The sequence below is a fragment of the Medicago truncatula genome, chromosome 7 (assembly GCF_003473485.1).
Source record: "Medicago truncatula cultivar Jemalong A17 chromosome 7, MtrunA17r5.0-ANR, whole genome shotgun sequence".
Classification (NCBI taxonomy): Eukaryota; Viridiplantae; Streptophyta; class Magnoliopsida; order Fabales; family Fabaceae; genus Medicago; species Medicago truncatula.
In genome coordinates, this window is record NC_053048.1 from 30,997,185 (window position 1) to 31,011,126 (window position 13,942).

General features: G+C 34.5%; 3 protein-coding genes across 3 annotated transcripts; 2 read left to right on the forward strand and 1 right to left on the reverse strand.

The window, feature by feature from the left end:
- Window positions 1-2,664: 2,664 nt before the first annotated feature.
- LOC112416803 (Werner Syndrome-like exonuclease) lies at window positions 2,665-3,770 on the forward strand. Its single transcript, XM_024771556.2, has one exon. It carries the CDS (start codon window positions 2,822-2,824, stop codon window positions 3,530-3,532), a length of 711 nt encoding a protein of 236 aa, XP_024627324.1. The 5' UTR covers window positions 2,665-2,821; the 3' UTR covers window positions 3,533-3,770.
- A 232-nt stretch (window positions 3,771-4,002) lies between these two features.
- On the reverse strand, window positions 4,003-6,642 carry LOC25498693 (uncharacterized). Its single transcript, XM_024770955.1, has 6 exons — window positions 6,250-6,642; window positions 5,998-6,138; window positions 5,155-5,901; window positions 5,002-5,082; window positions 4,690-4,884; window positions 4,003-4,077 (listed from the first exon to the last, which is right to left on the reverse strand). Exons 1-6 carry the CDS (start codon window positions 6,640-6,642, stop codon window positions 4,003-4,005), a joined length of 1,632 nt encoding a protein of 543 aa, XP_024626723.1.
- A 5,292-nt stretch (window positions 6,643-11,934) lies between these two features.
- Window positions 11,935-13,565, forward strand: LOC25498694 (uncharacterized). Its single transcript, XM_024770956.1, has 3 exons — window positions 11,935-12,432; window positions 12,610-13,377; window positions 13,485-13,565. The coding sequence occupies exons 1-3, from the start codon at window positions 11,935-11,937 to the stop codon at window positions 13,563-13,565; spliced, it is 1,347 nt and encodes a 448-aa protein (XP_024626724.1).
- The last annotated feature ends 377 nt before the right edge of the window (window positions 13,566-13,942 follow it).

A 13,942-nucleotide genomic window follows, 5' to 3' on the forward strand; every position in this document is an offset into this window, starting at 1 on the left:
TCATGTATTTTAAGACTATTTTTCCTTAATAAAAAAGACTATTTTTAATTATTCTTTTTAGGGAAACGTACTTATAGCATTTCATTAATAATAAGAGTTTAAATACAAGTGGGTATATCATAATAAACGTCGGGACTAGCTAAAGACGTGGCCTCTCGTGCAAGAGCATGAGCAACCGCGTTGGCTTGTCGCCTAACAAACTCCACCCTAGAGCTAGAAAATAAATTCTGAAACAAAGAACGACAGGAAGAGATAATACCATCAAATTCAGACAAGTCGTTCCTGGTAGAAGAGAAGGCATCAACGGTTAATTTAGAATCTGTTTCAAAATTCACATTATCAAGCTACATATCACTCAACCATTGCAATGCAGAGTGCAGCCCCAAAGCTTCTCCCACATCCACAGAAAGAGAACAAGGATATGTAATAGAAAAGACTATTTTTAATATACTAATACCTCAAATTCGTCCTTGAATTTTCAAAAATCGGCCAAATTCGTCCTTGAATTTTGCGAAATAGCTATTTTGTCCTTGAATTTACAAAATGTCAATCAAATCAGTCCCTCCGTTAAGTTGGTCTGTTAACGGAGGTGACGTGTAACGTTGACCTCTTACAAGGCTTACCACGTCAGATATCACACAAGCAGGGACCAAATTGATTGATTTAGAGAAAATTGTCAAGGACCAAATTGATGGATTTTCAGAAAATTGCCAACGATCTTTCTCCTCTTCCTCATTAACGGCTCTTTCTTCCCCAAATATATAAATTTGAAACCCTAATGTTATAATTTGCCACTTAGAGTTCAAAATCCCCCAAATTTCTTCCATGAATTGATGTCAATGTTCTTCCCCAATTCAAAAAACTTAAGACCCTAATTTTTTTGATTCAATTCGAAATTCGAAAATCAGTGGTCATTGTTGAAGATTCGGTGTTCAGAAATGATGGGAGGTGTGTGTATGGACAACTACAACAGTCGGTCTTCATCTTCAAGCTCTATGTACAATGATGAGATGAGAGAGCTTCAATGTTAGTGTCCTAGAATTTGTGTTGTAAGAAAAGCCAACACTGTTAACAATGATTATGTGATGTGTGAATGATTTGTTTAAATATTACTGATTTTGTCTTTTGATTGTATAGGATGACGGTGGAAATTGTGAATTTTTTGTGTGGGTTGATGAAGCTGAAGAACTAGGCTATTTTAAAAACAATGGTACTAGTCATGGAAGAAATGCAAGTTTGATGGAGAAGTCAAACGATAAGGGGAGAGAAGAAGTTTGGAGGGCAAGGTTGATGGATAAAGTTGATTGTGTAGGAAGTGAGCTTAGGTTGATTAAGATATTGATAGGAGTATTTTGTTTCATTGAGTTGTTTAAAATGCTATTGTATTGTGCCAAGTCCATGTAATGTTGCAATGAAAAGAGGTTGTCAATGAATGAATCAAACCTTGTTGTCAAAAAATTTCAATCAAATATGTCCTTAAATTATATACACATCCATCATATCAATCCTCAAATTAGTGAAAATACCATCAAATAGGACATTTAATTTTCACAACAGATATCACTGTGATCATTGGTACATACATTTGCTGAACAAAGTAAAAAGTAAAAGACAGACACTTTGATTACAAAAAGACAGACATTTGTATACCATCATAAATCATATATTTGATGTTCATAAAATTCATTACATAGCCAAAAAAATAACATTACATTGCCATAAAGTCATCAAATCATTCGATATTCTTAAGGAATTACATATCCAAAAAACATTAATTAAACTAGTCCAAAAACATAATTTAAACATGCATCAATGCTTCGGAAAATCCTGGAGTTGGGATAAACTCCATGTATTGGGGTTGAGTGGAAGAGGATTGCCCATAATTTGGATTTGGAAATCTAATAACTCCAGGAGCAGTTGGATTTTGTGGAGCAGAACCCCTCAATGATGTTTGTTTATGCATGTCGTTGGTCCTCTCATGCCATATCTCCTTGTACTCATTCTCTGCAAATAAAATCAGTCATATCAACCCTTAAATTATAACAATATCCATCAAATTAGTCTTCAAACTATGACAGTAAGTCGCAAATCGATCTAGGACAACATATGTAATAGAGGGGTATAATTGAAAACACAGAAAAAATTAGACTGAAAAATTAAATCTCAAATTTTTACAATTTCCATCAATTTAGTCTTCGTACACGTGGCTGCCTTGTTGACACGTGTATATGACAACACAACATGCAAGAGGACACATCATCACCACTAATGGAGCTTTTGGACGAAGGGACCATTTTGATGGACGTCTGTAAAATTCAGAGACTAAATAGATATTTCGCAAAATTCAGGGACGAATTTGGCCAATTTTTTAAAATTCAAGAACGAAATTGAGGTATTAATCATTTTTAGGTTTTTTCTAAATTACCTTTGAAGAATGGTGGGTAATTTACCAACCAACCAATGAAAATGAGCAATTTATTTGTGGGGTCAAGATAGTTCATGAATATATGCTTATGTGGCTAATGTGTATTGGTTTGGGTAAATTATCCATCATTCTTTCATGGGTAGCCTAATTGTCACCTCATTTTTAATATATACTATAGATTAAAAAGAAAAAAATCAGCCAATCAAATATCCAAATCTTTAACAAACACTACACTATTACACCTCACTTCCGTGACTACCCCACTCGTCTCACTCACTCCTCCACTCACGCCCCGTCCACCCCACAATACTTTTTCTTTCTCCCTTTCTTCAACCTCTTCTTCCAAAATCCAATCTCACTCTCTCTCTTTTCTTCACCAATCACCCAAATTTCAAAATGCCGATCACCCTCGTTGACCAAAACGACAATCCCATCTACATGCCAATCCCCAACCCAAACCCCACACCATCACCCTTCAACATCACCCTCTTCGACAACCACCTCCCCTACGACACCCACAACACCTACTCCATCACCATCGACACCACCCTCACAATCCAAACCCTCCTCACCTGTTCCCCCATCCACGTCGAATCTTGGCTCCTCGAAACCCAATCCCTCTCCCCCGCAATCATCGGCCTTGACATCGAATGGCGTCCAAACTCCCAACGCGGCCAATCCAACCCAGCCGCCACTCTTCAACTCTACACCAACAACCGCTGTCTTATATTCCAACTCATCCATTCCCCCTCCATCCCCACTTTCCTCTTCACCTTCCTCTCTAACCCTAACAACAGATTCGTCGGCGTCGGAATTGAATCCGACATCGAGAAGATTATAGAAGACTACAACCTCACCGTTGCGAATTATGTTGATCTGCGTAACCTTGCTGCTGATGTGTTAGAGGATCGTGATTTGTTGAGAAGTGGGATTAAGACATTGGCGGAACGTGTTCTTGGGAAGATTGTTGAGAAGCCGTCGAGGATTACGAGGAGTAGGTGGGATAATCCAATGCTTGATTGGGATCAGGTTAAGTATGCTACTGTTGATGCTTTTCTTTCCTTTGAGATTGCTCGTCGTCTTTATTCTCATCAGGTTATTGAATGATTGAAGATGATTGATTCCTCTGTTTTTTTATGTCGTTTTGATGTGTTTGGTGTCGTTTTAACTTTAGGATCTGCAAGTGTTCTTTTGGTAGAATTCTAGTTTTATGTTTAGGTGAATTTGATGATGTAATCGATATGATTATTCTGGGGTTGAAGTAGTTACTATTTTATGGTTTATCATTTGTGCCAGAAATTTGTTCTTCGAATCTTAGGTGAGTATTTTATTGTTTGATTCTGCATTAACGGAAGTTTACTTTGTTAAATTGATTCAGCTATTTTGCTAGCACCAACCAAGACTTGCATGCTTAAGACCAGTGGCCACCATGTCAAATCTTCACATGTCACAAACGTCTAATCTTAACAAATAAAAAATGCATTTGCATACATTAATACAAACACACTCTTAGAGAGGTATTTAGTCAAAGGAATAACAAGGCATCAATTGTTACATGTTTTGTCTATTGTGCATCATCAAGCATTATCGCTAGCTTTGCGTTTCCTAGTTGATCTTCGCAAAGCCAATGCAGGAGTCTTGTTCTCTTTCTCCTGAATTCAAAAGACCAGTGTTAGCTTCCCCTTCCAAAAAGATATAGATACTGACATATCAACACTACAAATACATAACAATAGCAACACTGACACTAAATAAAAGACAAACATTATTCCAAAACTACCTATATTGTTAATCAAATTATACACATGTATTTAATGTGTTTTCAACCTTTGTTATTGTTCATCATTGCTTCTATACTTCTTAAAATCTCATAGTATCGTTGCTTCTACATATCGTTAAATCTCATAGAGACGTGTCTAAAGAATATATAAAGTGTGAAGTAAAGAAGAAAAAATTAAGACAATGTTTGAACTGTCGGACTTGTGTCATACAAGTGTTGAAAACCGATGAATGTAAGACATGAAGACACGCCTAATGACAAAAAACACAATGAAAGTAAAAATCCATGAAAGAAATGAAAAATAATTTGGGAAGCAAAAAGTCAGCAGGAGTTTGACATATATCAAGATATTGGACTATTATGTACCGAGTAACAAACTAAACTTTTTTGCAATATTGATGTGTGGCTCTATCAAAAAGAGAATTCGGTTCAGCAATAAACATATCAACAAAGATGTAAATAAATAAAAAATAGCGAGTGATACCTGTATTTTAGGGGGCAGGGGCAATTCTTCCACCAAAGTGGCTGTTGGAACTTGCAAAACTTGAGTACCACTCGAACAATCTGGAAGCTGAACGCTCAAACTTGAAGCATTATTTATGCCTAATGCCTCAAAGTTAGATTCTGGTCCAGCCCCATCTTCAGGAGCAGAAAAGGCAGAAGTTGAGACCTGTATGTCCTTATGATCAACAAAAGTAAGTTTGTTAGGTTAGTACATCTTTAGCACAGAATAACCCTATTATGGAGAAGAGAGTAATCTAAACTTGATAAGGAAAATATTTAGTCATGTCTACACCTTAACAGTTCTTATAAGTTGGTTGAGACCATTTGTCAAAGCAGAAGCTGAGGTCAGTGAAGCTTTAAGTATGCTGAGACCCTGTAATATGTAACCAAAAGTAAGTGTAGTGTTCGCAAATAAAAAACAATTACAAGATGAACATGTCCATACCTCCTTGACACCAATTTTGATAACTCTTTCCTCCAAATCAGATAGTGGGACTTTTGATCTTTTTAGAAGTGACATAGTAGAAATGGACGACATTGGACTCACACACAAGTCGTCTGTCACCATATACATTGATGGTCCTTTGGCATATGATGATTTTGCATTAGAAGACTTGGGATCAACCACTTTAAATGGTACATGCTTTTCTTCATGAATTCTATTATAGTTAGAATACACCATTTCTTTTGTAAGGTCGGTATACCTCATTCTTGTGTAATCATAGTAAGTATGACAATAATTCACAGGTAAGAAAGCAGCGCCAATTGGTAATATCGGGTTCTTGAGTTCAAATTGTGGGGCAATGAGAGGCTTACATAGTTTGTCCTTGAGTCCCTCTGACATTAAATATATGTCCGGACTCAAATCAGAAAAGCTCTTGTACAAGTTATCAATGCTGCTTAAAGACGAAAATCCTTGAAGCATATGCAACACTCCTCCTAAGGGAAATGTTAGAAAACTAAAAACAAAGTCAATAAAATCATCTCCTGCTTCAACAAACAGAATTTGTTCATTTGTTTTTCTTAATGTCACTTTCACAGACATTTGTCTATCCTCATCGGATGGTAGGTCTCCAATCAGAAACTCAATATTGTTTCTTAGATTCAAATTATCAACAGATTGGCTCTTTCGTAAAAAAAAATCGGTCAAAGGGGTCTTTGAGATTAATGATAACTTGAGAAGATCAACTACCTATACAAAAATAAGAAATAATCAATTAGAAAAAATAATCAATATTCAAAGATGATATGTATAATGTAGATGATATAGAAGCCGAAAAAAGCATGCCTCTTTCTTGTTGATGTCAACAGCTTGTTCCTCAATAGCATCAATAGTCTCGACTCCAAGCTTTTGAAGTAGATTTAAACTTGCTCCAAAAACATTAGGCATAACACAAAGATCATCAGAAATGATAAAAGTAGCATTTTCCTTCACAAAACCATTTTCTATATTGAAAAACTTTGGGAATACTTCTCTGTTCATTACTTTCCCACAATAGCATTTTTGGTTCCTAAAAAAGCTCAAAAGGCAGCCACTAACCTTTCTTCTACAATCCCAGTTCTCGCACACAAAGTACTGCAAGCGTTCAGTGTCGTCTATATTCAGTTTCAGCTGTCGGCAGTAATCTTCCATCGAGTTTCTTGGTTGCAGTAGCATTTCCTTGCAAGTAAGTGAGGACAAATATTGTTGATCAAGATTTGACACACTTTGATACAATGAGCTAATGCTGCCAAATTTCACTGCTTCAATATTTGAGTCCTTAGCCACAAATCTTGCAATAGTCCCTAAAGGCAATGTTAAGAAGCTGAAGAGAGCATCAACGAAATCCTTCCCAGCCTCAGCATACACAACTTTGTTCTTTTCTTTGTCCACCAAAATTCTCAGGCGAACATTATCAACTTGTTCAACTGATTCAGTTTGAATGGAAGCCATAGTATATCAATGGAAGAAGACACAAATTACAGCGAGATCCTAAAACAACTATCCAAAATGTGCTTATAATAAAGAGATTTTTGTTTAAATTGACGTTTTCTTTCTTCTATGAAAAGTGAAGTTAAAAGTTACTACTACGGCGTCAATGTTTTCTACTAGTTTCTAGACGACTTTGAAAAGTGAAATTAAAAGTGTAACCATTAAATCACACACATGAGATAGTGGAACCATTAAAAGCCTTGGTTAGCCAAACGAAACACTTGATCATTTTGTATGCTTGATTTAAAACGTAGAGATAACAATCGGTGTGGGGCTATCCAATGGACAAGGAAAAAACTCGGTGGAATTAATTAAAAGCAACATTCCGATTATTTGTAAGTGTCTCTTTTAATAAATTTTTTGTTTCTATTTAACTAGCATTTTTGAAGTTTAATGCAACATTACAAGTTGTTTTACCAATATTATCTATACTACTTATTTATTTACTACAAAGACATGAATTTATGAAATGAGATATTAAATGAAGGGTTAATAGCGTTTTACCCCCTATAATATAGATCATTTTGGATATCCCCTGTAAAATTTATTTTTTGGGTTTCGTCTTTGTAACTTGAAATTTTTTGGTTTTAGACCTTCATGAATTTTGACTATATAAAATCGATGATATGGTGGGGTGTAAACTGAAATTTACTCAAATCAACAGGGGGTAAATCAAAATTTACCTCAATTACAAGGGAGTAAACCAAAATTTTCTCAAATTACAGGGAGCAAAATTTGTCATGAAAGTCCGAAACCAAAAAATCTTTAAATTACAAGGATCGAAATCCAAAAAAAAATTACATGGGGAAAATCGAAAATGACCTATATTATAGGGGGTAAAACACTATTAACCCTTAAATGAATAAGATTATTATAGTAAAAGTGTAAATTCTTGTATTAAAATTAGTAATTTTTATTGAATGTCTTGATTTTTGTAAAATGTTAAAAAATGACAATTAAAAAGGATATATAAATAACTTGTATAAGTTTGCTAACCAATAATAACAACTTAACAATTTTTCGTTTAAGAGTAACTTTACCCTTAAGTTTACCACATTTACATCATCTCTAGATTTAGTACCACTTATACTCTTCCTTAATATTGGATAGTACTACTTATACTCATATCTATCATATATAAAATTGTTGATCATTGTCGTTAAAAAAAGTCATACTTGTAACTAAGTAACACAGACAGCGAGGTTTGATGAGAGAGAAAAACATGCACAAGGCAAGGATACATGGATGTATGAACAAGAACGCGTATACCCGTTGCTCAATACTAGAATATGAGGGAAGATCCAGAACTTGGAGGGAAATCTGAGTCAAGCTGGACATACACAATAGGTTGAAGAGGGACAATATCAGATGAGGTTGAATATCAGCCTGAAGTGGGTCAAGAGGTACATTAGTTGACCCCAAAAAAAGGAACGGACTCAAAAAATGTAAAATCAGCTGAAATGAGGTACCATCGAAGAGTAGGAGAGTAGCAACGATAACCTTTTTGAGACCGATGATAACCAAGAAAGACACATTTCAATGATCTGGCTGAAAGTTTGTCAAGACCAAGAGAAAGATAGTGAACAAAACATGTGGACCCAAACACACGGGGTGGAAGCGAGTGTAAAAGGGTATTAGGAAAATGGACCGAGTGTGGGACTTGATTACCTAAGACCGAGGAAGACATGTAATTTATAAGATAGCATGCCATAAGAACATCCCCCCAAAAACGAAACGAAACATTACAATGAAGTAAAAGAGTTCTAGTGGTTTCAATGAGATGACAATTTTTTCGTTCGGACACCCCCATTTTGTTGAGGTGTATGGGCACATGATGTTTGACGAATAATACCATTGGAGGACATCAAATTTTGAAATTGGTGAGACATATATTCTTTGGCATTATCACTATGTAAAGTTCGAATAGACGCTCCAAATTGAGCTTTAACTTCATGATAAAATTGTTCAAAAATAGAGAATAATTCAAAACTATTTTTCATTAAAAATATCCATGTGCAACAAGAAAAGTCATCAATAAAAGTAACAAAATATTTGGACTCTAATAAGATAGGGTTAGGCCTATCCATTTAATATGTTAAGGTCAATCAAAGGTATGTGGTGAAATTTTAAGATTCATATATAAAAGTGGTTTCTTTATATGGCAATGTAGGAATACCTAGTCTACTTTTTGTTTCAATTACTTGCGAGAGTGTGATTCCCTACCTTAATAACTATCCGATCGTGAATGAGACTCCAAAGGAGTGACGACCCTTTACCCCGTATTACATGTATGACATTTTGGGTGATTGAGAAGCAACAAGACATCTAGAGGACGTTAGATCCCATCAAACTAACCACTTGAATAAGATCCATCATTTCATAATAGATAATTATTTGTATTAATCCAAATAAAGAGATATAGTGGATTTGAAGAATCTTAATCGTCACTAAACTCTTTAAAAAATTAAAAATGTAATGTAAATTATTATATTATAAAAAACAATCAACCTAAAGTAATTTCATTTATAAGGTTAATTTTTTTTTTTAACATTATCAAAATTACCCTATTGCCAACTGCTTATTTAATTTGCATTAAACATCAATATATAAAGACTCAACAACTCATAAAACTATCCGATGTGAGGCCTGTTACCTTTGAAATATATATATATATATATAAAAAAAAACACAATGCAATAGGCTACTTTTGGGGATGTCAGATTTTTTTACTATATCTGAGCTCCTTATTCTCCATGCAATGTTAATCTTATTTTCTGTAATTATGATCCCTCAAATAATGGTAATTTGCTTGCTCGATTGCATGACTGTAGGGGATTGACTTACAATATTACTAGACATATAGTTAATACTCCTCTATTGTAAAAGAAAAAAAAAGAGTCAATATTACAAGATATTACATCATTTGGAGGTTACGGTTGGAAAAGAAGTAACATCGTCTGGGAGAGCTATATTACTAGATTGGAAGATTGAAAATAAACAAATCTGAAATAGGATGTAACTGCAGTTCAGATCAATAAGACAGGTTCAGATAGAGAGAGAAAACTCGATACAGGTATGCTAAAATGTAATTCTGATGCGGCACTGTTCATTGATCAGAACTGCTTCGGGTATGGGCGTATGGCAGTGAATTTGTCCACGCACTGCTTGCTCATTTCAAGGGGAATCCATGAGCTGCTTAAGCTTATGGTCTGCTGGTATGGCTGCAGGAACAAGATTTTAACAATGTCGTCATTGAACTAGACTGCTTGCAAGCAGTGGAGACTGTCAACAAAACAAGATGTTATCTTAACGAGTTTGGCCCCCTATCTTTCCAAAAGTTGCGGTTATGGACCCCTAACTAATTTATATACAAAACAGCCCCTTATGTTTTGATTCTTTGGCAGTTTTGGATCCCCAGTCCATAGTTGACTCGGTCAACGCTGACGTGGCACCCTAAGTGAGGTGCCACGTGTCAATTTTTTTTTTTGCCTTGGGGGTCCAAAACTGCCAAAGAATCAAAACATAGGGTGTTGTTTTGTATTTAAATTAGTTAGGGGTCCATAACCGCAACTTTTAGAAAGATACGGGTGCAAAAATGCAATTAAGCCTTATATTTAATAACTGAGAGTTGTATTAAGAGGCAAGTTAATCGAGTGGCTCATAATCTAAAAAAGGCATCCTGTTTTCATACTAGTACTGTATGTTATAATTACATCTAAATTTGTATTCAGAATCTTATATTGAATGAAATGCTATAAGTTTTTCTCCTGTTAAAAAATACTTATATTCTTGCCAACAAACAATAATTTTTTAGCAAAGCTCCGTATAACATACTAACAAAGGTCATCGACATTTCAATTTTTATCGCACAATAGCACCCAATTGGTTTGACAAATTATTCCACAAAACCTCTCTTTATCTAAATAAAAAACAAAAAACTAAAGTATTCAACAAGTTTTAGTTTATCAAATAAAGAAGAAACAAGTCTTATTTTTTGACAAATTACATAAATAATACTATAAATTATATAAAAAAAAAACATATATCTAATATAAAATTAAATATAACATTCAAATCTCATGAAACATTCATAAATCATATAAAACACCCAAATCGTATGAAAGCTTTTACTCATGAATCATTCATAAATCATACAAAACACCTAAATCTTTTGAAAGCTTTAAAGTAACCAACATAGTATCAAAAGTCTTAATCAAAATTCAACATAATAGTCAATCTCGGATAGCATAGTGCGTAAAGGCCGACCTCAAAAGTGGGATATCAAGTTAGCGTATAGTGGTATGACAAATAGTGGTCACCGATATTTGATTATTTTTTGAACAAATTACATGAATAATGTTATAAAGTATAAACAAACTTACATATTTTTTTAAAAAAACTTACGTATATTTAATATAAAATTAATTATATCACTCAAATCTCATGAGACATTCCATAAATCAAAATGCCAAAAATCAAAAGATAGAAAAACAAATAAAAAAATCATAAAACAAGAGAAACCATAAAAAAGAAGAAGAAAAAAAGAACAGAGAAACCATACAATAGAGTCAATTTGATTTTTAAAATCCCCAAAATACCCTAAAATAAATTTAGAAATTTGAAAACCATACAGAATGTTTGAAAAATAATGTCAATTTGAAAATTTTCAACTAAAATCAAATAGGGGCTGAAGCGGCCGTTATCCGCTATGCCGCTATAGCACCTGAAGCGGCCGCTATCTCATTCCGCACCGCTACGAAAATTAACGTAACGGTTCGTCGCCGCTACGCGCGGCCGCTATAGTGCCGCTGTTGACTACCATGGTTGAAAAACTACTAATTTTTAAATTTTAAATTTTTCATTCCTGTAATTACTGTAATCAATTCCAAAACAATCTCTTGGATAACCACAAATTCATTTTTATTTGTTTATGCTTTCAATGAATCATCATAAATCATAACAATAACCAAACCTTTTGTCTGGCCAACTACTCCAAGGCTTTAGCATTATCCGATGTGATTAATAATTTCATTTCACATTCCAAAGTTGCACACGCTAAAGAAATAAATAGTCAATTTTTAAAACCAAACGTTTTATAAGCAAGTTTCAGCATAGTTGTATTGCCATTGAAAAAAAAAAACAAAACAAAGTTGCATTAATATTACTTCTCTAGGTGAATTGCCAATATTTGTTACAATGACAGATAATTATACTTGACCCATTGAACAAGTTAACCATGTTCGGCTGAGAGTTATGGTGGACGGAAAAAGGAACAAAGTTGTGTATGCTGAGGCAGGCAAGGATTTTGTCGATGCTCTCTTCAGTTTCTTAACATTGCCTTTAGGAACTATTGCAAGACTTGCGGCTAAGCAGTCGAATATCGGAGCTGTAACAGTTGGAAGCCTGAGTTCACTGCATCAAAGTGTAGCAGATCTTGATGAACAATATCTCTGGACGCATGCCTGCAAGGAAATGCTACTCAAGCCAAGGAACTCCATGGAAGTTTATTCCCAGAATATGAAATTGAACATTGACGATACTGAACCAATGAATTATTTCCTCTGTCAGAATCGGTCTTGTTACTGTAGTAGTATAAGTGGCTTTTTGAGCACTTTTAGGAATCAAAATTGCTCTTGTGGAAGAGTAATGGACAGAGTAGTAATCCCGGGTTCTGGTTTGATTCAAGAAAACGGATATGTCAAGGAAACGGCTACATTTATCATTTGTGATGATCTTTATGTCATGCCTAACGTTATCAGAACAAGTGTTTCGTCTACTTCAGGACCTTGGAGTCCGAAACATTCAAGCAATTCAAGAAAGAACTTATCTCATCAGCGTAAAAGAGGCATGCTTTCTTAGCCTGTACATATCTTTGTTGTTGATTTTTTTTTAATTAATTATTTTATATTTGATATTTGATTTGTGTAGGTACTTGATCTTCTCAAGTTGTCAATTCTCTCAAATACTCCTTCAACTGATTTTATATTTGGGAATAATAATCAATTCCTTCATAGTAACCTAAGACACCAATCTGAATTTGTGATTGGAGATGTATCACCCTATGAATTTAGACAAATGTCTGTGAAAGTACTGGTGAGAAGATCAACAAGAGAGGTTTTGTATGCTGAAGCTGAGGAAGATTTTGCGGACTTTCTTTTGAGTTTTCTCACTTTCCCCTTAGGAGGAGTGTTGCATATGCTTCAAGGATTTTCTTCTATAAGCTGCATTGATAATTTATACACCAGCATGACTGCTTTGAGTTCAGATAGGTATTTGATGTCACAGGACCTTAAAAACAAACTAGTGAAGCCTCTTTGTGCCGCACAATTTGAGCTCAGGAACCAGATATTACCAATATCTGCAGTTTCCTTACCTTTATATTATTGTCATACTTACCAATTGAATGGTGTGCATGGGTTAAGGGGGCCTGTCCCCGGCACTCTTACTTCTACACCAAAGTATATGAATGATTGTATCACTCAACAAAATACACAATTGTCATTTGTTGATCCTAAGTTTTGTATGTCAAAATCATCAAATTCTGGAGAATATGCTAGAGGGCCATCAATGTTCATGGTGACAGACGACTTGGCAGTGACTCCAATGTCTTCTGTAACTGCTCTTTCATATCTAATTAGCTCAAACGTCCCTCTATCTGACTTAGAGGAAATGGTCATCAGAATTGGTGTAACGGAGGTAAGAAACATCCTAATAATTTGATCCTTGTCATTTATCGTTATGTATTTTCATTGGCTTTCATGGCATTGATATTGATTAGTATTTTTATTTTTATGTTAATGTAGGGTCTCAGCATACTAAAAGCTTCTTTGATCTCAACAAATGGTCTCAGCCAGATTATAAGAACTAATCTTGTAGAATTGTAAAACATTTGTTTTACAGCTTTTGTTGCTTGATAGTTGTTGATGGACATGAAGTTATCAATATTTTGTCTTTTTATTTTCCTTTTTGAATCTGTCAATGTTATCTTTTCATTTCTTATATAAAAGTATTTAGTGCTCTTTTCTTAACATATCAGATAAAATGAATTTTACATTGTGATTTTTCTTACATTATCAGGTTTTATATGTTTTTTTTTTAAGGAGCAAACGGGTCTAACTGCTAAGCCCAAACATGTAAAAACCATAGAAACCTTGAAATTTGTATCATCATCATATTCTAAACCAAAAACTAAACTCCAAACTTCATTCCACAAAACACTTCCACAAGCATCGTCCGGACTGATTTTTAACACTGTGCTATG